Source organism: Leguminivora glycinivorella, chromosome 2 (assembly GCF_023078275.1).
Source record: "Leguminivora glycinivorella isolate SPB_JAAS2020 chromosome 2, LegGlyc_1.1, whole genome shotgun sequence".
In the NCBI taxonomy this organism is placed as follows: Eukaryota; Metazoa; Arthropoda; class Insecta; order Lepidoptera; family Tortricidae; genus Leguminivora; species Leguminivora glycinivorella.
In genome coordinates, this window is record NC_062972.1 from 24,088,432 (window position 1) to 24,114,637 (window position 26,206).

Here is a 26,206-nt window from a genome sequence, read left to right on the forward strand (position 1 = left end):
GAAATTCGTTTTGACAATTTTTAAAAAGAAGCTGATTTGACTAGGAGGCAAGTAGCCTAATTTATAGGATAAGTCGGACGCTACTATAAAATTTATAAATTTTAATAATTATTAATTGGATACATTTTATGGAGAAAATGTAGTGTTTGTCTGCAAAGTAAACGTAGGTATGGCATTAGTTTTGTTTTTGAGCTCATACTTCTTTCCGATGATAATAGGGAATGACTGTACTTAAAATAAAATATTTTATACCATTCACGAAATAAAAAATCAAATAATTATAAGAAAAATATGGACAGAAGTTATTTAAAAATCCAATTTCTATTTAATAAGTCAGGTAGAAATATATAAAGTAACTGAGTTGATCATAACGTCACTCAACTCGATTTCATATTAATTCCATATTAGCAAGTCAGTAATATTCGTTTTGACAGTTCTTAAAAAGAAGCTGATTTGACTAGGAGGCAAGTAGCCTATTGTAAGCAGGCTCAATAGGCTACTTGCCTCCTAGTCAAATCAGCTTCTTTTTAAGAACTGTCAAAACGAATTTGAACGACTTGCTAATATGGAATTTATATGAAATCGAATTGAGTGACGTAACGGTCTCAGTTAATTTATATATTTCTACCTGACTTATTAAATATAAATTGGATTTAAAAATAACTTCTGTCCATGTTTTTCTGTTTAATTTTACTGAGGTACAACTTACAATGAATACCTTTTTTTAAGCTTTTAACTTGACGAACATCAGCTCACTCTCTGAAAACAATCAGGTCGGAGTAAAGTTCCTTTTCCGTTGTCGTTTCTATTCTTGTTTCTGTTTGTTTCTTTGATTGCTCATCTTCAATTATAGTCTTTATCCAATCGTAGTAAGTAAATACATTAGTATACACTCCAGGAATATCTCCTAGTCCGCAAGGTTTTGGACCAAAGCTCACTATGCCAGCCAACTCTGTAGTTTTCCCTTTTAGCAACATAAGGGGACCTCCCGAGTCGCCTTGGCAGGAGTCTCTGTTCTTACTGCCGGCGCAAAGCTGCCCTTCAAACAGCTGAAGATGTTTGAACCGCGTTTGGTTGTACAAATGTCTGCAAAGCTGAAAATCATGGCTTTTGTTAGTCCTTGGACTCCTTGGGGTATTGGAATCGTAGGTGAGGGACAAATTCTGAGCATTGGGCGGTGTTACAAGTTACGACCAAGTTACCATTTCGAGGTTGTTTCTCCATCTTCGATGGATGATTAATTCCTTTTTCTCTCAAATATGCATCGTGATATTGATAGTTTATATAGTTTGGTACATCATGATAATTGTTATTTTTTTTAACCCCCGACGCAAAAACGACGGGGTATAAGTTTGACGTGTCTGTCTGTCTGTCTGTTTGTCTGTCTGTCTGTGTATGTGTCTGTGTGTGTCATCGTAGCTCCCGAACGGATGAACCGATATAAATATTTGTTTTTTTTTTTTATTTTTTTGTCTGAAAGCTGAGTTAGTCGGGAGTGTTCTTAGCCATGTTTCATGAAAATCGGTCTACTATGTCGCGGTAGGGGGTTTTTTCAAAATTTTAATTTTGTGGTTGATTTACTTATATTGAAAGTTTAGCAAAGGAACATACAATTTATAGAAATTCTAATCCAAATTATAATTATATACTTACCAATGTTCATTTTTCTTGCTTTTAAGCTAAAAAAGCTACAATTGATCCAATGCAATAATGACTTATATCCTGTTAACTTTGATATCTTTCTGATCGTACGATTTGTTTGATAGTTTTAAGTATATACGTACTTAGTACGTCAGTACTTACATAAAAGTCTACATAAGGTACGTGAACCCGTCGCAACACGTTACTTGTTGTCACGGTTGCGTTCACCGCTCCCCACCCAGCTACCGTCATGTACAGCTTCTTTGGTGCCTTCTGTACGATGTCGATGGATGGCATGCAAATCGGACGGACGAAATCTGAAATCGTTAAGTATTATTAATTTTAAATTGCAATAAAATGAATTATAAAGTATTATGAGTTAGCAATGAACACAGAATGAAGAATTTTATCTTGTCTTTTTATGCGCAGAATGGAACTTAGATACCGCAAATGGAATGTGTCTAGCAAGCGAATGTCGCCCTTGTACATGCCCTTCTACAAGCACTACGTCTCCGAAGCATACAAAAGTATCGGAAGAACCATGGCTCTGCACACTGACAATGACTGAATGTAAGACGAAACTGTACAAATGAATATGATTTACAATGGAATACATGAATATGAATAAATAAATATTGGGGACACCTTACACAGATCAACTTAGCCCCAAACTAAGCAAAGCTTGTACTATGGGTGCTAAGCGACCATATACACACTTACATAAATAGATAAATACATACTTATATACATAGAAAACATCCATGACTCAGGAACAAATATCTGTGCTCATCACAAAAATAAATGTCCTTACCGGGATTCGAACCCAGGACCGCGGCTTAGCAGGCAGGGTCAGTACCGACTGAGTCAGACCGGTCGTCATGAATATGAACTTCGTCCGCAGCTTTAGATCATGCGGTCCTCAGACACGATGCATTAATCGCACGAAAGTGGACGCGGCCTTAGCAATCCTAGATGGGATCTCAGAGGCTAACCCGTTGTCCTTTCTGATCAGGCTCCTAAGATATTTGAAAGAGGACACTTTTGCTAGGGGCTGCTGCTTGTATTTCTCTGCAGTGCTTGAGGACTCGCTTCTTGAGTGCTTTGGACAAGTGGAATTGAGTGTTCATTCTGACCGAAATGTATTTGATTTGTCACGATTCAAGTCAAAGTCAAAAATGAAAAAGCTCTCCGTACTCGAGATTCTCTATGCCAACGCTCTTCAATCCTACATGGATGCTCTGTAAAAGTCGTGCCTTAGATTTGGTTAAGTAATAATTATATCCAAAACCCAAGTGTTAAAACAACCAGCCCGTAATTGGTTATGATATAAGCCAACTGTATCTTAATCTTTTTTGAATGTAAAGGTCATCACGGTAGCGGTTGCGATATATATTTTAGCCTAAACATTGTATCGGCCATTCAAAGTTATTAATTTAGTTAATCTTTAGGTATCGCACAAACATGATACCATAATATTGTCTTTACTTACCGCGATAGTTACTCATGAAATAAAACTATGGAAACGGTAATCCGTTACGCCCGTTCACCCGCCTGCCCGGGTCACCCGTTGACCACTAATGCAGTTAAGTGTTCGAAACGTCGTCGGGATGAATTTTATTGTACATTCATTATAGACGATTTAATCCGTTTCCATAGTTTTATTTCATAATACCATAAGGCAAACATTAAGATTAAATTTGATGTTTGTAAAAGCACATTCTTCAAATTAAATTATATTTGGGTAATGTCAATTATGTGTGGGCCAATAACAATAGCAATCACCCTGCCCATTTACTAAAAATTACCTGTGTACGGAGCCATTTTGGCAAGCTTTATCAAGACTATGTCATTGTGACGATCATTGTTTCTACTATTATAGTCGGGATGCACTGTAAATTTCTCGATAGGTATGGAAATCGCTCCGTCAGTACAAATTTGTCCGTCAGCAGCATCTACACAGTCCGGCCCATCGTTGTTGACGTCATAGTCTCCTACACGTACATTTACTCTGAAATTGATAATTATAAATATTTAGACATGTCAAAATACAAATAGTTATATTAACACGTCACAGGATGATTTTTTATTGAGAAACAAATAACATAACAACTATAAATAAGCTTAGAAATAATAATAAATAAAATAAATTAGATTAAATTAAAATAACTTATAAATGTCACCGTAAAATTGTAAAAACCGTTAGTTTATAATTTCACTAGCGAGATAATGAACTAACGAAATATTGTGAACCGCAACGTACAGTTCATAATTTGACGGATTATTTTTACGTTAGATTATAATCTAACGAAGCGAAACCGTCAAATTGTAAACTGTTATGGCGTCGGAACGAAGCTAGCGCTCTGATTGGTCGGTTTTATAGTAGATCGTTCTGTGGCCATAGAGTGACTGACACAAATAGACACTGCAATCACAGATGTCAATCAAAAACCTCATTAATTTTTTTTCATCAAAATTAGATATATTGTTTAAGGAAATGGCCGAACTCGCCAAATAAACAAAATTATCAGTTACTTTGCTTGTTATGTGGCGGCTTAATTGGTATATTTCTTGCGATTTAATATTCAGTTTTGACAGTTTACAATTTGACAGTTTCGCTTCGTTAGATTATAATCTAACGTAAAAATAATCCGTCAAATTGTGAACTGTACGTTACGGTTCACAATATTTCGTTAGTTCATAATCTCGCTAGTGAAATTATAAACTAACGGTTTTTACAATTTTACGGTGACATAAATAAAAAAACTCGCCCAAGTCGCTGCCACCGGGCAGTGTGCCCAGAAGGCTGGCCGCATTGCCACGTTGGATGGCAATGCTAATGCGTTGAGTAAAATATTGGCCAGCCCTCTGGTCAGCTGTGACGTCAATAAGACGCGCCGCTAGTTCTTTGTACATCTGACTCGCGCTTGGCCCCCATGGCCCCAGTTTTTCTACACCAAATGCCGCAAAAATGTAACTGCTGCCAAGGGTAGTATATTTGCGGCGCTTGAGGTCTTCGGCCACAGACGCCGCATGACCAGCACCACCAGATGGCGCAAGTGTGTCAAGTTGTCAACACACGTGGCATCCCACACCAGAGGCCGACCCAACTACAAATTACATGAGATATTATTGAAGGTAACGCGTTTAGTCACTATAAATAAACGATCTCATCCGACGCGCCCTTTGCACCGCCTCCCTACCTGTGACTTTGAAGCCGTCAGGCCTGTCTGCCACTGATGGCAAGAGACCTGACGGTTGCACTCTTGTGCCTTGGAGTCTTGGCCGGCCTTTAGCGTGGGACCAGGGGCGGCTCACTCCGCGATTCTATCGCCGTGCTACAAGTACGTGCCGGCGGCCGCGAGTTTGCGGCCTAATCAGGGGTGGCGCGCGTTCTCACGGAACGCACGTTCGCACTTTCTATTGTTATTTTACGTCGCGAGTTTTTTCTAAGGTTCATATGCGATGTCCGCGTGTGGAATAGCTAACAATGCTGAGTTAAATAGACATCATTAATAAAATATGTACCATAGGACATTCTTACACAGATCTACTATTGATTAAGTCCCACGGAAAAGTTCAATAAGGCTTGTGATGTTAGAACTTAAACCAAAATACTGTACCTATATATATCTAGAAAATACCCAAGAATTAAATATAATAGTATAAAATTTTATCTGAGTAATTAATTCGTTTTAATCCATAGGCAACCCTATCATCCGACGCTGCGCACGTGCGGCTGGTTTCTTTGTAAAAAAAATGTAGGCATTTAAAAAGGCGGCATTTCGTGAACATCAAAGCAGTGGGCCTTCTGTACTTGTACTATTATATATTCTGTGGTGGGACGCTACCAGCGTCGATACGCTAGCACCGTCCTACGTTGAAGCATCGGCCCGGAAACCCGGGACTGCCGCAGAACAGGCCCAGGCCCCGTAGCCGAATGGCATTTCTCCGACGCCAAACGAAAGCGATACGCCGCTGGCTCTGTCGCGCCAATACGCAAGCGCGATAGAGATAGATTTTCGTGAGCGTTTCGTGAGCGATTGTGCCATTCGGCTAGCCACCCTGGGTGGCCACCCTGGGTGGCTCCGAATGGCGCTCAAACGCTCACGAAACGAAGCGCTAGTAGATATCTATCTCTATCGCGCTTGCGTATTGGCGCGACAGAGCCAGCGGCGTATCGCTTTCGTTTGGCGTCGGAGAAATGCCATTCGGCTACGGGGCCAGTTTTGAAACGGCGCAAATATGCGTTTTTAACAAATCGTTATGAATTTGCGGCGCTTGCCATCGAGACGCTGGGCCCGTGGTCGACGGACAATAAACAGTTTATAAAAGAAGTGTCGGTCAGACTAATCGGTGTCTCGGGGGAGTACAGGACAGGGTCTTTCTTTGCCCAAAAATTAAGTTTAGCGGTGCAAAGGGGCAACGCCGCCAGCATCCTGGGTTCACTTCCAGAGGTCGGTTCTCTAGGTGAGATTTTTTATATTTAGTTTTAGCATAAACTATATTTGTTGTTGTGTATAGTTAGTATATTTATATTTATTGTTATATTAATAGTTTAGTCACTTGAAAAAATATATCTAAACCCGCTTTTATGTTCATAATATTAGAGTCATGTAGATGTAACTGAACGCTATTGGACCTGAAATAATTGTAAGAACTAAAACAGTTTAATAGAAATATCAGTAACTAGTTAACATATTTGTAACTATTTATTTAAAATTGAATAACAATAGTTCGGCGTTAAAATACAACATTTCACCCTTGTACAAAGTTGTATTTTAACGCCGAGTGTGGAACTGAAAAACGAGTAAGTGAAAGGATTCTATAGTTGAAAATAAAATCCTAAACTTAGCGAGTTTTTCAACACACGAGAAGTAAAATACATTGCACCCGTGTGTAACACAAAAGTTTTCCCCTCACTATAGCGAGGAAAGTACAACCAGGCCTGGGTGGCTAGCCGAATGGCACAATCGCTCACGAAACGCTCACGAAACGAAGCGCTAGTAGATATCTATCTCTATCGCGCTTGCGTATTGGCGCGACAGAGCCAGCGGCGTATCGCTTTCGTTTGGGCCAGGCCCCGTAGCCGAATGGCATTTCTCCGACGCCAAACGAAAGCGATACGCCGCTGGCTCTGTCGCGCCAATACGCAAGCGCGATAGAGATAGATATCTACTAGCGCTTCGTTTCGTGAGCGTTTCGTGAGCGATTGTGCCATTCGGCTAGCCACCCTGTCCCACTCGCGCGTGTAGGTATCGAATCGTAAGCACCCCTCACAGGTGGCAATCAGTAGGGCCTCACGGGCGAGGTGACGCACGCGCGAGAGGTGCTCGTCGCATACCTACGTACTGATTCGACCGCTGTCACAGAATTGATACGAGTATTAATAATCTGATAACAATAAACAAAAAAAAGGCCAAAGAAATATTGTGCAGTGTTTAGCTGTCTTAACACGGATTGCGAACCAAATTTAACTTTATTTAAGCTCCCTAAGGACGATGAAAGGTAAGAACTGTTTTTAAATTGTTATTATTATTATAGGTTTACATCCAATTACCATTACTTATCATTATATGATTATACTAAATAGGTTTAATACTTCTAAGTAAAAACTCCCAACTAGTTACACGCGAATTTATTAAAATTAAACCTACATACCACTAAGACATATCGTCCCAAATGTCCCAATCGGTAGCATCACTCAAGAGGAATTTGCATAAGTCATGGCTATCCAATGAATTGTGTACTGGTTGAGTAATAATTATTTAATTTAATTATATTGTTGTATATATTTGTATTATATATATATATATATATATATATATATATATATATATATATATATATATATATATATGTGTCGGAGCCGGTAGCTCTACGAAAGCATCAGGGGCCTGGCACCAGCTCCATGGTGGACGGAAACGGTGGGCATATCACACACACACACAAGTGACACAAGTCCAATAAATGTTTATGCAATAAATTATGTAACTGGTAACGAATATTACTAAATCACAACGACAGTTAATTAAGTTCCAAATCACAAAGAAATCACACCAAGTCAATCAAGTTCAATTAACATCACTAAGTTATCAGAAACGGAAACGAATCCGTGGGTCAAGTGGTACAAGTCGGTACTTAAAGCGCACACGTAATCTCACGGCACGGTTCTGGTATAGCGCGCGGTCGCGCGTCGATATTCAACCATGTCCCAAATCTTAATGCCCTCTTGGCACCTCAAGGAATGCTTATAATAAACAACTAATTTCATTACGTACCACATCGGACCCACGGCTACGTTCGGCGGTGTTTATAATATCCGCCCCGTCTCAAAGAACAAAGATATCACTGTGACAATTCCGCTAATGCTGTTAATGTAAACATTGGACCAGGAATGTGGGCCACCTTCACGGGCCTCAGCCACTATAGGGTTACAGGTGCCTTGCGCCGACACGGCGATCCTGACTGTCACACGTCCCAGTGTGCCCAATAAAATCACAGGCTTTCAAAAGAAGTACAATTTTAATCACTCAATCTGCTCGGCTATCTTGCCATCAAGTCACAACTATGACAGAAAGTTAAGTTCCCAAAATCCATGCCACAACTTATAATCAAGTTGTCAATAGTATCAAAACCAATATTCACATAAAACACAGATCAGAAACAGCCCAAAATCGAATTTCACAAATTCGACCCAAATCAATTGTCTCAACATCAGTTCATCACGCATATGTGATATTAATGGCCACACGCCAAAACAAACCATAAAGCAACCGTAATCCTCCTGCTTGTCACTACCACCGCGCAGTCTCCGTACCAGCTACACTGGGTTAGGAATATGACCTACGGCTACGGCCAGCAACCAAGGCAGTAGATAACGTTGCAAAACACAATGCCAACCATGTGACATCAAAACTCAGAAACTCGGCATCCATGTGTATCGTCACACCTCGCCGACACGGGCTGATCCTGACTGTTCACTAATTTCATCAACAGATGATCATTAACCATATTTCATGAGAACGTAACAATCTGACATCGTAGCGCCACATCGCACGCACCTATTAGTGCATATTTTGTTGTTATCAATGCATAAAAATCAATTTGTGTCGAAGAATCGAAGAAATCAACAAGAAGTATCAATTTGTATCGAAGGAAATTAATAAGGTATCTTAAATTGACTTTAAAACTTCAAATAGACTTAAGTTGATTTCCTTTGTGATTTCGTAAATGCATTCAATATCAATTCAGAGCGTAGATTTCATCTCAATTGCTATACTCACAAATAACTATCTACGCTTCTTCATAATTTGTTTTTACACTGCTGCTTAAATAGCCTTCATACTGCTGTTCAAGTGCTATTCATCCACACAATTTTTTTATATTTTTTTTAACATTTAGCATGACTAGGTTATCATAATCACCAAATGAATGTCACGATGGTCAGTAGTATTCTTCAATATGCTATAAACAATTCACTGGGATTATAATTCTACAACAATAACCTTAATTACTGTATTAAAAGAGCTCAACACCATACCCCATTTCTCTTCATTGCTTCCTTGCTCTTCATTGCTATCTTGAATAGAATTCTTAATTTTGAGCATTATGCGCTCAAGCATACTACGCCAGTGCTATATTATACCATATATACGGGGAAAATTTGTCTTCGTAACTCAATTTAAGTTTATTTGCTAGCCATCGGCCATAAACTAATATTGTGATAATAAAGCTTCTACAGTCTCACATGACCAATATTCAAGTAATACCTAAGTAATAGGTAATAACATTCTTTTTTTTTTGTCATCGAACACACACGATGTCACAACGAAGCTTATCCGGACTAAATTTTCTTCTTCAAGTTCAATTTAAATATATCTTCCAATTAATAATACATTATCATTGTTTATTCAGGAAACGGCAAAAACTTGTTATGTCCAAGAATCATGTTTAGGTAGGTACTTTATTGCTTCAGCCAAAATGTGAAGTAATCGAATGTGCTTTATCAAAAAAAATAACTAAATGAACTGAAATGAAATGGTCAACACTGTCAACAGTGTATCTAATTCATTTTTGATAAGAAACATAAGATTTCGAAGTATATTTAGAAGATATGTACTGTACAAGTACAGTACTGTAACTTATTTTTTTATTTTTTTTTTAGATTATGAATGTTCAGTTCAGGGTCTCCTAATTAATTGTTAAAAATCTCTGGCTCTTGTATTTTGCTTCAACAGAAATACTAACAGGACCCATTCGTGTACCGTTTCTATAAACAATAACATAAGTGCTCGATTATACTTTACTTGTACAGAAGCCTCATCAGCTACGAACTCTTACAACAACAACAACATTTGTAACTCGTGATAGTCGTGATGTAAAATGTCGGCATTGTAAGAAAAGCTGTAAATAACTGGCTTTTCTTCTTTCATCATATTTTCTTCCTGTGGTTGTGGTCTAAAACGACGTATTTTGTTGCTTTTACAAAAACAACCATCACACTATAAAGTTACTGATCCAACCAGTACAGTAGCAATATTCTCCAGCAACATAAATGTCTAAAGGACAAGGGCTTGCTAAACCCAACAGACGTTATTTGATGACGCCATTAGAATAAAATAGCTCTTTGTTCGTTAACAGATAGGTACATTATAATTTTGTCATTTTTTTTCAACTCTCCAGAAACGCACCACTGTACCTTAATATTGTTGTTTCAAGTTTATTGTCTTCTTTAACAGAACTGACAGTGAAATCAAAAGCTTAAAGACTTGCAAAAACTTTTAGGTAAACCAGGACATGTTATTAGTTTCGTAAACCTTGTTTAAAGTTTCTAAACTTTAAATTATTTATTTAGCAATTAAATAGTCCACAAGGGGCACTTTACACGTCATACGTCAAAACTGACCACGTCTATAATACATCAAACATCAACCAGTTCATTCAAATTAGCCAAAAATTGTTTCACTTTTCCCAACATATAATTTGTTCAGCCAACTCTGGTCTACCAGATATTAAGGCAATAAACCAATCCAACGGATATCTTAAAAAAAAACGACACATTAACCCAACAAAAAGATTAAAGATGCATTGACAAACTATTCATTCTCAAAATCATATTCAGTTTTAATCAAAATTCAAATGCGTATACCTACTACGCTAACGCTCTGCATTCTCTGCTCAATGGTTGTACCTATTTACTCGCAATCTACCCAAGATTGCCACTTTTTTTTTTTAAATGTTACTTGAGATTATCTCGCTTGCCATCACACTACAGGCTGGCCGACTCGGTCGCCATCTCATACAGACTGGACAACTCTGTCGCCACCTGAGCCGAGACTAGCCAAGCGACTCTCTCACATATACGACTCACCAACCGGAGTCAAACACAATTAACACAACCAAATCTGGCAACAACGACACCACAAATGCCAATGCCAACACATATCATAAAGAATGCAAGCCTTCTATTTTATGTGGACTATATAATGTCCCTTTCTCTAAAAATTATCGAAACAAAGTTTGTCATTGTCTCCTTAATAAATGAAATAGTTCTTAAATCAAACCTCAGTTGATCCTGTTTCATGGTTTTAATAATTGCCACATCTTTATAAATCAAAAGATAAGAATCCATTTCTTTTCATTGAGCATTTAGCAAATTGCATGAAACTAACCATAACCAAAATGATCTATCGATGATTCATGAATATCTTGATACTACTTATTTCTTTTTTTTTTTTTAATGAAAATGTTATCAAAGAAGTTCAACTAAATATGTCACGTCACTTGACGACCCGATAATCAAATCAAACAAATTCTCATCACGACAGTACAGTGGGTGCTTCACTGAACATCAGGTACTATCATGTGGTAATGTCTTTTCCACCGAGATGTAGATAACACATTAGACTGCATCATTTTCGCTGTTAATTTATAAGCATACAAAAGCTTGATACCTTTAATCAAGTATTCAACGAAAGCAATTATGATTTGGCTCAAGATTTCGCTATCCAGATTACTTGACAAAAAAAAACACATTTTCTTAATAGTGGTTTCTCACCGGCTAGGCTCTTCTAATTACAACACTAAACAATGTGTAGTTCAAATACAGTAAACTTTAATTACCTCTTATAGTAATTAATACTCAGCATCTCTATCAGAAAACTTCAAAAAAAACTTCTCAAAATCAGGTCAACAAAATGGGCAAATTTTTTTTTTGTTGTATGGTACCAAATTTGGCATGTCCTACCTCTTCTGACAAAGATTGCACAAATTCTATATCACTTTTTTACAGGCGTTTGATATTTATGCATAAATAAATAAATTGTCTTTCAGAAATTATTAGTTTTGAATGAATATTAGTCATATTTTTAGTAAAAACTTCTGTTTGAAGTCAACAAAAGTGTTGTTTTTCCCATGTCCTACCATGAAGTACTTATGTTTCATAGGCGTTAAAATATTATTTTTGTATCATAACAATATGTTTTTATTTACTTAAATATTTCTTTGTACATTAATTTCTAATTTAAACAACGCTTTATCTATCAAAAATAGTTTTAGAATACTAAAAAATCATTTCAAACATAAACCACAAAAAGTAGCTCTGTGGAAAATCCTACTGAGTTACGGAGAAATTTCGTCAATATTTACTTATTTTACTACTAAAGTGGTAGGTTATTTTTTATTCTGGCAACATAATAATGTCTTGCCGTGTACGCCATATTGGTTATTTGTTGTCAGTCGCACGCCACAACTCGTGAAGGAAGTATTTGTTCGAGCGTGTTTTAGAGGTCCGTTTCTGAGTTCCACATAGTGACTACGTTTTCGAAGGTGTATTGTATATTTTATTAAGAAACTACCTGTTCATATTACTAGTTAGTTTATCTATTTTAATAATATATAACGTTTATGGGAAGAGTTTGTATAATTTAATTTACAATCAGAATTTTGTTTCTCAAAGGCGTAACCGTTACGTTCCATTGAGAAATATTGTTTCTCAGTGTGTAACGACCCGATGTCCTCGCCTCTTACAAATCTATGTATATAATTATTTGAATAATCTGACTTTGTTTCTTTTAGACAATTGTCTATGTTAATGTTGTGTTGTATGATTTCATAATAAGTAATATTCTAATCAAATAGTTACACTATTTGAATACAGTATTTGTAAAATTAAATATGCTTAGAAACAAAAATTCCAGGAAATTGAAAATAACAATTCTCGGAATTTGGGCACGCACATTTCGCACAACGATCACTGTTGCTACCCGCAGCACAAGGCCACGCTGGGGAGATCACACGATAGAAAAATAATAATTATTCCCGGAATTCAAACGTACATAATTTACAAAGATCAACATTTCTAAAACTGTTGCCAAAAGCGTTATTATCGAGGAAAGCAGTAAATCGGGATAAAAATATGAAAGTTAGCGTAATTTACAAAATCAAACATTCCTTACACTATTGCCGTAAGCGTTGTTATCGAGGAAAGCGGAACTTTGGACGAAAAACTTCAACCAATGAGACGCTAGAGAATCGCGTCCCGGGCGTTTGGGGAGCGTCACCAAGAACAGCGCATGCGTCATATTCGGGGAATAAAACTCTGAGCGCAGCGTCAGATGGGGTCATTAGGTTCGGGAACGTTGAAGACATAACATTAAAAGAATAGGTAATTTGATTCGAGAAGCTTGAAGAAGTACTTTGTGACTACGGAGGAGGCTGGAGCTAAGGTTTGCATAGTTCAGAATAAGGAGGTTTAGTGAGTAAGCCAATAGAACAGTTATGAAGAATGAAGGAGCTAGCCATCGAAGGCGACATAAAGAAGACCTTCTGACATTAAGAAAACAGGTATTAATTATTCTTTAATAATTTTAGTGCGCAAGTGAACTACATAATTAATTACGTGACGGTTTTCATTGGCATTTTTATGTGTGTTATTTAAATAATACTATATAGTTCGTGTGGCATAAACTAAAGAACCCCGCTTTAAGTACGTAATTGCAATAAAACTATTTTAGCTACATACCTTTTTACATTTACAATCCATCGGGACACTAGCTTGCTTTTATAGTGTAAATATTTCACTAACCAATTCACTAAGACACAAACACAGTTTATAACACAATGCTTATTGCTTTCCATTATTTTTCACATACACAAAAAGTTAATAAAGTGTTGATAATTTAAAGATCTACTCTACATCCCGGCTCTGTGACAAGTCTACAAAGTACGTAAGATTAGATCTTCGCGGTTATAATTTTAGTTCATTATTACACTGTTATTGCAAGTATACTTTCACCACGTAGTTTAAGTATTTGCCTATCGTTATGTATCAATTACAAACAATTTAGATTAAAAAGGCATCGCGTTAAACCGAGCGAAAATGACCATGCGAATTATTCCCGTGACGTAACGTTACTGATTCGGTACTAGCCACGCCGCGGGCCGGCGAGTGTTGGGATTTGACCTTCAAGTTTCAAAATGGCGGATTGTTGCGACTCGCGATGACGCGACACTTAGTCGCGAATTCTGTACTTTCGATATTCTATTTAACGTACTAATATATATTCTGTGAATTAATCCAATATCCTGTTTCAATGCGATCTAGTAGTTGTTTTAATATTTACTGTGTATATGAATAGTGATTTCTTAGTGTATTCCTAAAAGTTGAAAATAATTTGGATTGCACGTTCGACGCGACGCGAGGCGGACGGCCATTTTAAATTACACTGTGTCTATTGGTGGATAACTGAGCGCGTCGGGATCAACTTATACTGGGCGTGTTGTTACTATGTTTACTTGAATTATGTGTACATTAAGTAAGTGTCATTCAATTAAACGTATTTTTTATACTACGTCGGTGGCAAACAAGCATACGGCTCGCCTGATGTAAAGCGGTTGTTAAAAGAGAACGCTTTAGCGTTGGTAATTAGGTAAATTATTTGATTTGATTTGATTTGATTTACAATTAAGCAGTTTTACTTTTGATTATGAATTATAGCAAGACTGAGCAATCTTGATACTGTAGTATAAATTTAATGATGATAAATAAATAAATATTATTGGACATTCTTACAGAAATTGACTGAGTGTAAAGTAAAGAAGTGAGTGATATTTTTTGTTTAGTGTTCTGAATTACGGTTTGATAAAAGAAGTGACTTTACGATGTTTTCCTAAGGAAATAACTATATTATGATATCATGAGATTAGATGATTATTTTGTTTATTATGTATTTTGATTACTATTTGAGTACACATAGTATATTTAATGTGAACAAATGTTACTCGTCAATATAAACAACGAATACGATGAGTTAACACAGACTTATTGCATTACTCAAATATAATGAATATGGGGAATTATGTCACAAATATTATATATAACATGTACAAATGTTACTCGTCAATATAAACAACAAATACGATGAGTTAACACAGACTTATTGCATTACTCAAATACAATGAATATGGGGAATTATGTCCCAAATGATATATTTAATGTGTACAAATGTTACTCATCAATATAAACCACAAATACGATGAGTTAACACAGACTTATTGCATTACTCAAATACAATGAATATGGGGAATTATGTCCCAAATGATATATTTAATGTGTACAAATGTTACTCGTCAATATAAACAACAAATACGATGAGTTAACATAGACTTATTGCATTATTGAAATATAATGAGTATGGGGAATTATGTCACAAATATTATATATAACATGTACAAATGTTACTCATCAATATAAACAACAAATACGATGAGTTAACACAGACTTATTGCATTACTGAAATATATTGAATATAGGGAATTATGTCACAAATAATATATTTAATGTGTACCAATGTTACTCGTCAATATTAACAACAAATTAGATGAGTTAACATAGACTTATTGCATTACTGAAATATGATGAATACACTATGCAACATATTACTAAAAGTTCTTTATGGGGAATTATGTCCCAAATAATATATTTAATGTGAACAAATGTTACTCATCAATATTAACGAGAAGTTAGATGAGTTAACATAGAATTATTGCATTACTGAAATATAATGAATATATTATGCATCATATTCCTAAAAAGTCCATATGTGGACAATCCTCTCTCATGTATGTTGAATAACATCATTGGTATAATTTTACCATCTATACTATTTTCTTTTCTATATTATTATTAGCTGTTTCTACTTAGAAGATTTTGAATATTTGATTGAAATTAATTTTGATAATATTTTTTAACATTTATGAAATATCAGTTCATTTTGATGGCACGAAGTAAGATCTTTATTATTTCTTCACTGCTGTTTGATATGAAATATCAGTTCATTTTGATGGCACGAAGTAAGATCTATGTTATTTCTTCGCTGCTGTTTGACATAATGTTCAGGTGGACATTTTATGGTTTAAGTGCACTAACCGAGCGGAACGCAGAGTTAGGAGTCATACTGTATAATAGAAACAGTCGATTCACGCAACTTATACCTAATGAATTGTATTCCTGACTAAGGTCATATTAAGGCTAAGGCCTATTACAATTATTACCTAAGGGTAAAAATGATCTACGGATCTGCCATCAAAGCTTACAGTCTGACTAAGGTCATATTAAGGCTAAGGCCTAATACAATTATTACCTAAGGGTAAAAATGATCTACGGATCTGCCATCAAAGCTTACAGTCTGACTAAGGTCATATTAAGGCTAAGGCCTATTACAATTATTACCTAAGGGTAAAAATGATCTACGGATCTGCCATCAAGGCTTACAGTTTGACTAAGGTCATGTTAAGGCTAAGGCCTATTGCATTTATTACCTAAGGGTATAAATTGATCTACGGATCTGCCATCAAAGCTTACAGCTTTTGGGAATGGGTTATGGGATTAGCTTAGAGTGAAATGAAGTAGGTAGGGGTTTCTGGTGAATACTTGACGTTTCAATCATCGGAATACCATTAGGAATTGTGAAACGTTTTCTAGCCATTCGCTGAGTCTTATACTCCTAGGAATAGGGAGGTAGGGATTAGGAAGCCCAATCAAGGGACTTTCCCACAGTGATTGGTTTAGGGAGACTCCATACCCCACCTAGTATAGGAAGCGTTAGTTTTAGCATTCAGATTTTATTAGATTAAATTCCATAACTTTAGAGTCACTTCGGCTTATCCGACGCTTCTCGTGCGACAGGAGTCACAAGTAGGAGTTGGGGATTTTTACCAAAAACCTTTTTTATGTTTATGTATTTATTATCTACATCGTTGCACCTGGAAGGACTACAAGGACCACTGTTTCTACTCTAGCTGAGCTACTGCTATTGTCAACCAACTCCAACGACTGACGAGAGTTCCAGTATCCAGATTCTCCAGTATAGTACAAATACATGAATGATTACTTAACTAAATTATCGTTTTGTTTGTTATATTACATTGATTAAAACATGTTCTTTGTTACTTTGCTTCCGTTATTTATCTACTTCTTATAATAACCTAACTTTAATATAATCTAACTTTCTAATCTAAAACTTTATAGATCTAAAACTTTATAGTAAATTACCTTTAATTAATTATCTTAGTTTCATTAAATTACAGTTTTGTAAGGCATGCAACTCTCCTCCTTGTTAAAGAACCAGGGGTTACTACGCACAACTACGGGGTCCCACCACTTACTAGACGATCACATCACTTTTATGGCCAAACGTTTAAATGCAAGACAGAGACAGATAGTTAAAGTAGAGTTCCTTGAGATTTAGGTTAGTTATTGGGTAAATGGGTCTTTGGGTCGAGGGGGCTTTTACAAGTGGATGAAAAAGTAACTCAGTGGAACGATAAAGCCGCGTTATAAGTACACATTTATATTTTCATATCATATTACATTAAAAAAAATATCGTCACTCTTTTATATGGAAATTTAATTATTTTCATGAATGTGATGCAATATACAAAGAAAACAAATTACTAAATTAAGGGCCTCAATTTTCATACGTGAGGCATAAAATGAGTCCAAAAAGTTAATATTTTGAAGACACTGAATATGTACACTTTTTCTGAAAAGGGCTTAGTTAATTTTTTATTTTTGTATTTGAGATATTAACATCCACGTAAAAAACAGTTTGCTTAATTGTTTGACGTAGTTAAATTAGCTCCATGTTAATCGCACCATTAGTTTTATGTTACGTTCCACTGAGAAATTGTCCTAGCATTTTCTTAAATGTAAATTTAAATTTTTATAAGATTTTGTTAGCCTTACCTACCTGTGAGTATGATATTATATAAATTTAACATCTTCTTTACATTTAATAGGAGTTTATAGTTAATTTTTCTACAGATTTTTATGTTTTTACGAAAAAGTTTTGAAGTTTTTTGACCACAATGTCACTCAGTGGATATGTAAAAGTGATTTTTAGAGGGTTCTTTTGTGTTTATTCTACTGCTTTTTTTTAATTTAAGTTCATTTTGTTTTGATTTCTAATATTAATAAAAGATTTCACATATATACGTCTTTTTTTCTTATTTTTATACATTAGTAAGTTTGTAACTCAGTGGATCACCCAGCTCCAGAAACACCGATTAAAGTTAATTTTTTTCTCAGTTCTTACAAAAATGCTATTAATTTCATTGAATTTTATGTAGATGAATGACTAATGAACACGAAAAAACAATTATTATCATGCAAACTAACAACATTTATAAAAACACAAGTTTTTCAAAACGCTACAACAAAATAAAAATCCGCCCAAATATCGTTGAAACCATTTAAATGACATGGTCAAGGTTCTGATAAAACATACATTAATCTCTATGGTATCTAAAACAAAAACAAATGAATAATCCGTTCATGTAATAAGATCTCAGTCATAAAACATTATTCCGTAGGTTCGTCGCATAATGTAATCGACATCAAATAATTACGTTCGATGCTATATCGACTTTCTGTTAACATAAGAGTTAACACTTCATATCATATTATCAAAAACATTGAAACTCAACAAAACAACACACAAAAGTGTATAAAGGCTTAATGTCTATTACTTATCTTGTCATCCCAATAGATAAACGATTGCTGTGCAGTCTGGATAAATTCGTACTGCACCACAGTGTCCGCAGTCAAAGTTGCTGCACTCTGCAACCATCGCGCGACTAAATATCGCAGCACTTATTCCGCTTCCGGGAAGTAATCAAACCAATTGCAGGTGTAATATTTCCAACATATAACATTTCAACAGGTATTTTTCTTATTTTAGAGAATTCCCATCCTAATAGGTTGCATCTTCCATACGGTAGATCCTCAAATGACGAACAAAACAACCTCCAATCGATTTTCAATCAAATTCCAATACATTGTTGATTTCGGAATTTCCACAACTTTCCAGAATTTTCCTCTTTTACGATCCCACTTCTGATGTCGGAGCCGGTAGCTCTACGAAAGCATCAGGGGCCTGGCACCAGCTCCATGGTGGGCGGAAACGGTGGGCATATCACACACACACACAAGTGACACAAGTCCAATAAATGTTTATGCAATAAATTATGTAACTGGTAACGAATATTACTAAATCACAACGACAGTTAATTAAGTTCCAAATCACAAAGAAATCACACCAAGTCAATCAAAGCTTTAACATCACTAAGTTATCAGAAACGGAAACTAATCCGTGGGTCAAGTGGTACAAGTCGGTACTTAAAGCGCACACGTAATCTCACGGCACGGTTCTGGGATAGCGCGCGGTCGCGCGTCGATATTCAACCATGTCCCAATCTTAATGCCCTCTTGGCACCTCAAGGAATGCTTATAATAAACAACTAATTTCATTACGTACCACATCGGACCCACGGCTACGTTCGGCGGTGTTTATAATATCCGCCCCGTCTCAAAGAACAAAGATATCACTGTGACAATTCCGCTAATGCTGTTAATGTAAACATTGGACCAGGAATGTGGGCCACCTTCACGGGCCTCAGCCACTATAGGGTTACAGGTGCCTTGCGCCGACATATATATATATATATATATATATATATATATATATATGAGTTAAAAGTCCTAAACCAATTCGATGTCACATTAAACTAGTGTATTATCTTTAAGGAATGATTCGACCGTGTAATAGCATTTTTCTAATAGTAGGCATTTCAGTTTAGAGTTGAACAATTTATCAGTGTGTTCGAATTTAATAGTATTGGGGAGTTTGTTAAAGATTTGAATACATTTATAGTGTGGTCCTTTTTATACATAGCTAAGTTGGATTTAGGTATTAACAGCTTATTCCTATATTGACTTCTGGTTTTCCTCTCAATTCGCTCAAAGGTTGACTGAGATCCCTTATAGGGATAAGTTCGCCTTTGTACACCATAACTATACTGTATTTCTATGTCCTAACTTGTCTTATGTACAATAAAGTGTTTACATACATACATATCTTAGGTTTATTCGAGCTAAAGTAGAGCAATATAAAAAAGGTACTAGTTAAATATTAAGATTATATTGGGTTGGTAAGAAAGTAATGAGCGAATCATAACCAATATTGTAATTTTTATTTAATTTATTATTTTAATCAATTATCAAAAATATAACGGCCTTCGTTACCTACTATTTGTCTCTATCGTTCTGGTAAAGAATGAATAGCATCGGCGAAGAAGTTCTTAGGTTTAGATTCAAAAAACTCAGCTATGTACTGTCGTAGATGGGCTTGATCATCGAACTTTTTTTCATTCAAGGCATTGCTTAGCGATTTGAACAATGCGTAATCCGTAGGTGCCAAGTCTGGAAAGTACGGTGGATGAGGTATCACTTTCCAACCTAGCTCCAATAGCTTTAGCCGAGTCACTTTTGCAATGTGTGGGCGAGCATTGTCGTGTAAGAAAAAAACTTTAGCATGCTGTGGACGATTCTGACAGATTTTTTGGTTTAAATTTTCAAGCTGATTACAGTATACTGATGCGGTAACAGTCATTCCACTTGGTAGGAGTTCCCAGTGAATAATACCATGAATATCCCACCAAACGGACAGCATAACTTTTTTTGGGTGAGGCTCTGTTTTTGGTGCCTCTATTCCTTTTTCGTTTGGAGCTAGCCACTGACGTTTGCGTGTGTGATTTATATATAAGACCCATTTTTCATCTCCAGTGATAAGATGGTCCAACCAGTTGAATGTGCGGCGAAAAGACAGAAGTTGTATGCAGATATCGGCATGGCGGTTTAGTTGATCTCTATCAAGTTCGTGTGGTACCTATCCAAACACTGTATATGTAGTTTTTTCCCAACTCGTGTAAATGTGTTTCTATGATGACATGAGAGCAGCCTAACTCGGTAGCAAGAGTACGACTCGTTAGCCTCGGATCTCCTTCAATTAAGGTTTTTAATTTGGCTACATCAATCTTCACCGGTCGACCAGACTTAGGTTGATCTGATAATGAAAAGTCGCCACTACGAAACCGCTGGAACCATCGTTTCGCCGTGGCCTCAGACACAACTTCAGGAGCAACACGCTGACATATATTACGCACTGCTTCGGCGGCTGAATGGCCAGACTGAAATTCATATAGTAAGCAATGCCTTACATGCACTTTTAATTCGTCCATTTTCTTCCTTATATTAGCTCGGCGACAGCTAGTGAATGACTGACGAGAAACTGTGCGACTCGCCCTTTATATACTTTCGACCATAGAAGATTCTAGAACTCTCTCAAAAATTTTATGTGGAATTCAATCGATCGCTCATTACTTTCTTACCAACCCAATATTATTTTTTAAAAGGAGACTACCCTACATCGTCAGAAAAGGTACGAGTTACGCGATAGAAAGAGAGCGCGCTGCTAATACGTCAATATAATTGTAGGCATTTAGCTTTGCGCGGTCGGAATTTCAACTTAATAGTATCGTAGCGCGAGTCGTAATTTCTTTAGATGGGCTGTTGGAGTGTCTGACTGTCTGTACTTGTACTAATATGTATTCTGTGGTACAACGCAAAAATGCATTGATCACTGCTTCCAGGTAGTTCCACAGGTGGTAAATCATCTTCATCACTATTCACACATTTTTATTAATTTTAATGCAGAAAATTTGATTAGATGCAGAAACTTTATCCACTAGTGAATAAAATGCGTTTTTACCCGCTGGCATAATAAGGACAAAACATGTGTTTCCGAGCTAGTGAGGAGGAAAAAGTTTTTACTGTGCCTACTCGCAAATTTGTGTTAATAATTTAAATCGTACCTAATCTATAAGGATACGTTAAACGGCTCGCATCCTATTTCAGTGACATTTCGGACCATTGAGGCTATATTAATTCAACTGATCAAATTACGCAATGTATTGAAACTCAAATGATAGAACCTTGTAGAATTATTAGTAAAATAATTATATTTCTTGTGGTGTTTAAGTCATAGTTTTTTACTCACGGCCTGCCGATCTTCAATGCCAATTCAGAAAAGCATTTAGCACCAGAAAGCGCGTATTTCCCGCTGATGAGGACGGCACTGCAAAGCAGCTTGATTGTACCATCCTTTTTGCGATATTCCACGCTGCCCATCCATGGGTATTCCCCGATTTGAGCTATGGAGCCACCTGTTTAACAAATTTACTTTTTTATTAACATAGGTATGTTGTAGCTATCGGGTAGAATTAAGATAAAGGTAGATTATCGTCTCCGCCACATCCACATGCTTAGCGATAAGTGTGTGAATATTATCTTACACGCGAGGTAAATACACCATACCCATCCTACTCTAACTAATACAGTTAGAATCGGACGGGTAGTCTACCTCGTGGGCGAGAAAGGATATGCGTTGCGGTAAAGGCTAAAATAGGTGTAATTCTTTGTCAGAGCCTTAGACAAACGTGATTTCAGAGTACAATAGGTGAGGACAAGTCTAGTTGAAGCCGTATAGTTTTTGTTGTATTGCTGTACTTGCAGAAAAGTAAAAAATAAAACCGCCTTCAAAAAAAGCGTGTTACAAAACACGGAAAAACTAAAAAGCCAAAAATAATAAACCTTCGAATTCAGATTTCTTATCGGATTGCAATAATCTAAACATCCAAATTATAAACAAATCAATTATTTTTGTAGTCGGTACCAGACCTGTTCGTCGCCTTGCTATTTCCTGTTTGCCCCACCCAACCATACGCAGGCTGGCCCCGACTCCAAAAATAATTGATTTGTTTATAATTTGGATGTTTAGATTATTGCAATCCGATAAGAAATCTGAATTCGAAGGTTTATTATTTTTGGCTTTTTAGTTTCTCCGTGTTTTGTAACACGCTTTTTTTGAAGGCGGTTTTATTTTTTGTTAAAAAGTTAATTTATTTGTTGATTTTTAGTGGTTCCTAGTGATATTATATGTATCAGTCCGAATATGTGTACAGTAGTGAAAGAATTATCCTTTAACTCCTAACCGTTGAGGAGTTGACCTTCCATCATCAGCTCAGCCACATAAAATTATTACCATCAGGCGTAAATACTGGTGTACCTTTGAAAAATACACTAAGAACATTACATGTGCCTATAACATTTGAAGAGTTCCCTCGATTTCTCCAAGATCCCATCATCAGACCCCGACTTGGTGCCAATGGGACCATCTCGGGGTTAGACCCGTTCGATCAAAAAATCTTCGTTCGATGAAAATCGGTCCACGATCCTCGGAGATATCGAGTAACATACATACAAAAAAAAAATCTGTCGAATTGAGAACCTCCTCCTTTTTTGATTAAAAATAAGAACATTCCTTAAAGAGTTAAGGGAAAGGAAGTTCCAAGGTATTTTTTCTATAAAGTCATCTCTCATTTGGATAAATAAAATGTACATATTAATGCATTTAATATAATATCCTTAAGACAACCAGGTGGGGAGTGGTTATTAGGAACTGTGACATCTTAAAATCGGAAATGCAAGGGCAAAGGCCCGTATGGACGTACAGTACGAGTAAATATCATGAGTTTTTAATACGTCCGTTAGGTACTCGATACTTAAATATCCATAAAAATTACAATCATTATTTATCAATTTCCGCTACCTTAAGGTTGTCTGGAAGAAATCGCTCTTTACCGATAAGACCGCCTGTTGTTTATCTTTGTTCGTGTTGCTTCCTTGTTTTGTATTGTTGTATTTTATCATAAATCTTATACTTTTAAACGAGCAATTCTTGTATATTTATTTATTTATTTATTTATTTATATATATATTTATATCCACTGACGATCTCGGAAACCGCTCTAACGATTTCGCAGAAATTTGTTATGTGGGGGTTTTTGGGGGTGAAAAATCGGTCTAACTTATCCTTAGGTCCCGGAAAACGCGAATTTTCGAGTTTTCATGCGTTTTTCTTCGCGCGCCATCTCGTGTGCAGTAGTTGTACTGTTAAGACAGAATTCTTTCGGTCGATGTAAGTACTATTTATTGCAAACACTAGATGGCGACACAGGTCAAGGCTAAAACGAATAGAAAATACACTATTTGAGTTTTTGTGGCGAAATGCGCGCCATCTCGTGTGGAGTAGTTGTGTTGTTAAGGCTGAGAATTCTTTCGCTCGATGTAGGTACTATTCATTTTTGAACTAGATGGCGACACATGTCAAGGATACGAAACAGAACCGAGCGAAGCTCGGTTGCCCAGATATTTAAATATAACAAGATCATACCATCCCATACATTAAAATGCGACCGCCTACGAACGCGCTTACACTCCATCACACATAGATGGCGCCACAAAAAATGCCTTGTTGCCACCGATTATTTGTAGATTGGCATTAAGTGTCAATTCCGAGCCGTAAATCTATGTCAAAAGTGATACTTAACGCCATCTACAAGTATAATCGAAAGCTACAAGACATTTTTTTGTGGCGCCATCTATGTGTGGTGGAGTGTAAGCGCGGTCTTAGGCCGTCGCATTTTAATGTATGGGATGGTTATGATATTGTTATATTTAATTTATGATTCTACCAAGGTGTGCAATATAGAGTATTTGTATTGTATTGTATTGTAATTATATGGAGACGATGGGGAAAGTGAGCAGTGTCGAGTACGTTACTCGTACATAGGTATTAAAACACTTTTAAGTGTCACACTTAAAAGTTATAATAAATATAAAACAGACTATAACATTCACTCAGAAAGGTAAATTTTATGGTCTTTGGTAATAAGATATAGACGGGGTGGGGTCGTCCCAAGACTATGAGACATATAGGAAAAGTACCTTAGATAGGATACCTATATAAGATGTTATTTTCTTAACTTGGGACATCCTCTGTCATCACTTACTTGTTACGTTTCCTCGAACGGCGCGACCACAGCATCCACTGTCTGGTTTAGGTGGTAAATCAGACAATTCACAATTTTCTGAATAAACTAAAACAATAGGAATGAACAAAATAAATATATAAAATAACATTTTATTCATTAATTACTAAAAACAGCACATGAAATTGTAAGCTTCTATTTAACCTTAGAAATTATTAGCCGTGTGAAATTGTATTTAAACGTAGTAAGGAATATTATTATATATATATATATAAAATAATAAGGAAGAAAAAGTAATCTAACTATTTCCTAACTTAAAATTAACTTATAAGTAAAAAATGCTCCCCAAGTCGTCACTGTGTGTTATGGTGCCCTTCTAAGGCTGGTAGCATTACCCCTTTGGATAGCCAGACTTAACCTCTGGCCGAAGTAACTGCCAGCTCTCTGGTCACCAGCATCCACTAGGCTCTGGGATATCTCTTTGAAAAGAGATTTCGCGTTGGGCCCCCACGGTCCCAAAGTTTCGACACCGAACGGCGCAATATGTTAAAATTGATAACATTAAGTAGAGAGGTACATAATAATATACACGTGTATTTATAATGAGCATAAAACATCGTTTGCGTAGGTAGGACGTGTGCTTAGACACTGATTTCAGCGTGGGAATTAGAGTATATTTCACTGATCCAAATTGACGGGCATAATTGGCGTAAGCCTGAGGGGTTAAAAATAAAACCTTTGAGCTACTTTACACCGGCATAGAATATGTATGAGTTAGCGAAATACGTTTTAATACACACAACAATAATAATAAATATAGCAACTACATACCTAAATCACTTAAAATAAACACAACGGATATGACTAAAAACCAGTTCATGGTCACAGAACACGTCCAATGTCCATCCAGGAGACGATTAAACTTGCAAAACAAAGTATTTACTTAGTTTCTCGATACGTACAAAACCTGCTCTGCCTTACAAACGTACTGGTTCTATATTCTTAAGTGTCAAGGCGCTAGCCAACGTTACGATCGCTTATGCTTCGTAAGCCTCTCCCTACTGCTCCTCTGTTGCGCGACAGAGCCAGACTGCTTTTTGAAAGCCACGTAGCGTCCACGATTGTCACCTCAGCAAGGCCGGCAGGATATAAAAAGTGTGAATGCATGCTAAGGCCCTAGTAGTAAGATATTTTTCTTAACACGTTTACTGTCCAACTTTGAATTATAAATGTTACATCTTTGTAATAAAACTTGTTTTGACTCTTATGTACCTACGGGCACTAGATAGTGAAATAATATCAGCAGAACGTAAACTTGTTATAAAACATCGTTAGT

General features: G+C 36.4%; 1 protein-coding gene across 1 annotated transcript; it reads right to left on the reverse strand.

Moving 5' to 3' along the window:
• Window positions 1-556: 556 nt before the first annotated feature.
• On the reverse strand, window positions 557-25,827 carry LOC125242068 (phenoloxidase-activating enzyme-like). Its single transcript, XM_048150773.1, has 6 exons — window positions 25,702-25,827; window positions 24,892-24,978; window positions 22,038-22,203; window positions 3,447-3,649; window positions 1,804-1,958; window positions 557-1,094 (listed from the first exon to the last, which is right to left on the reverse strand). The coding sequence occupies exons 1-6, from the start codon at window positions 25,748-25,750 to the stop codon at window positions 753-755; spliced, it is 1,002 nt and encodes a 333-aa protein (XP_048006730.1). The 5' UTR covers window positions 25,751-25,827; the 3' UTR covers window positions 557-752.
• Between the last annotated feature and the right edge of the window lie 379 nt (window positions 25,828-26,206).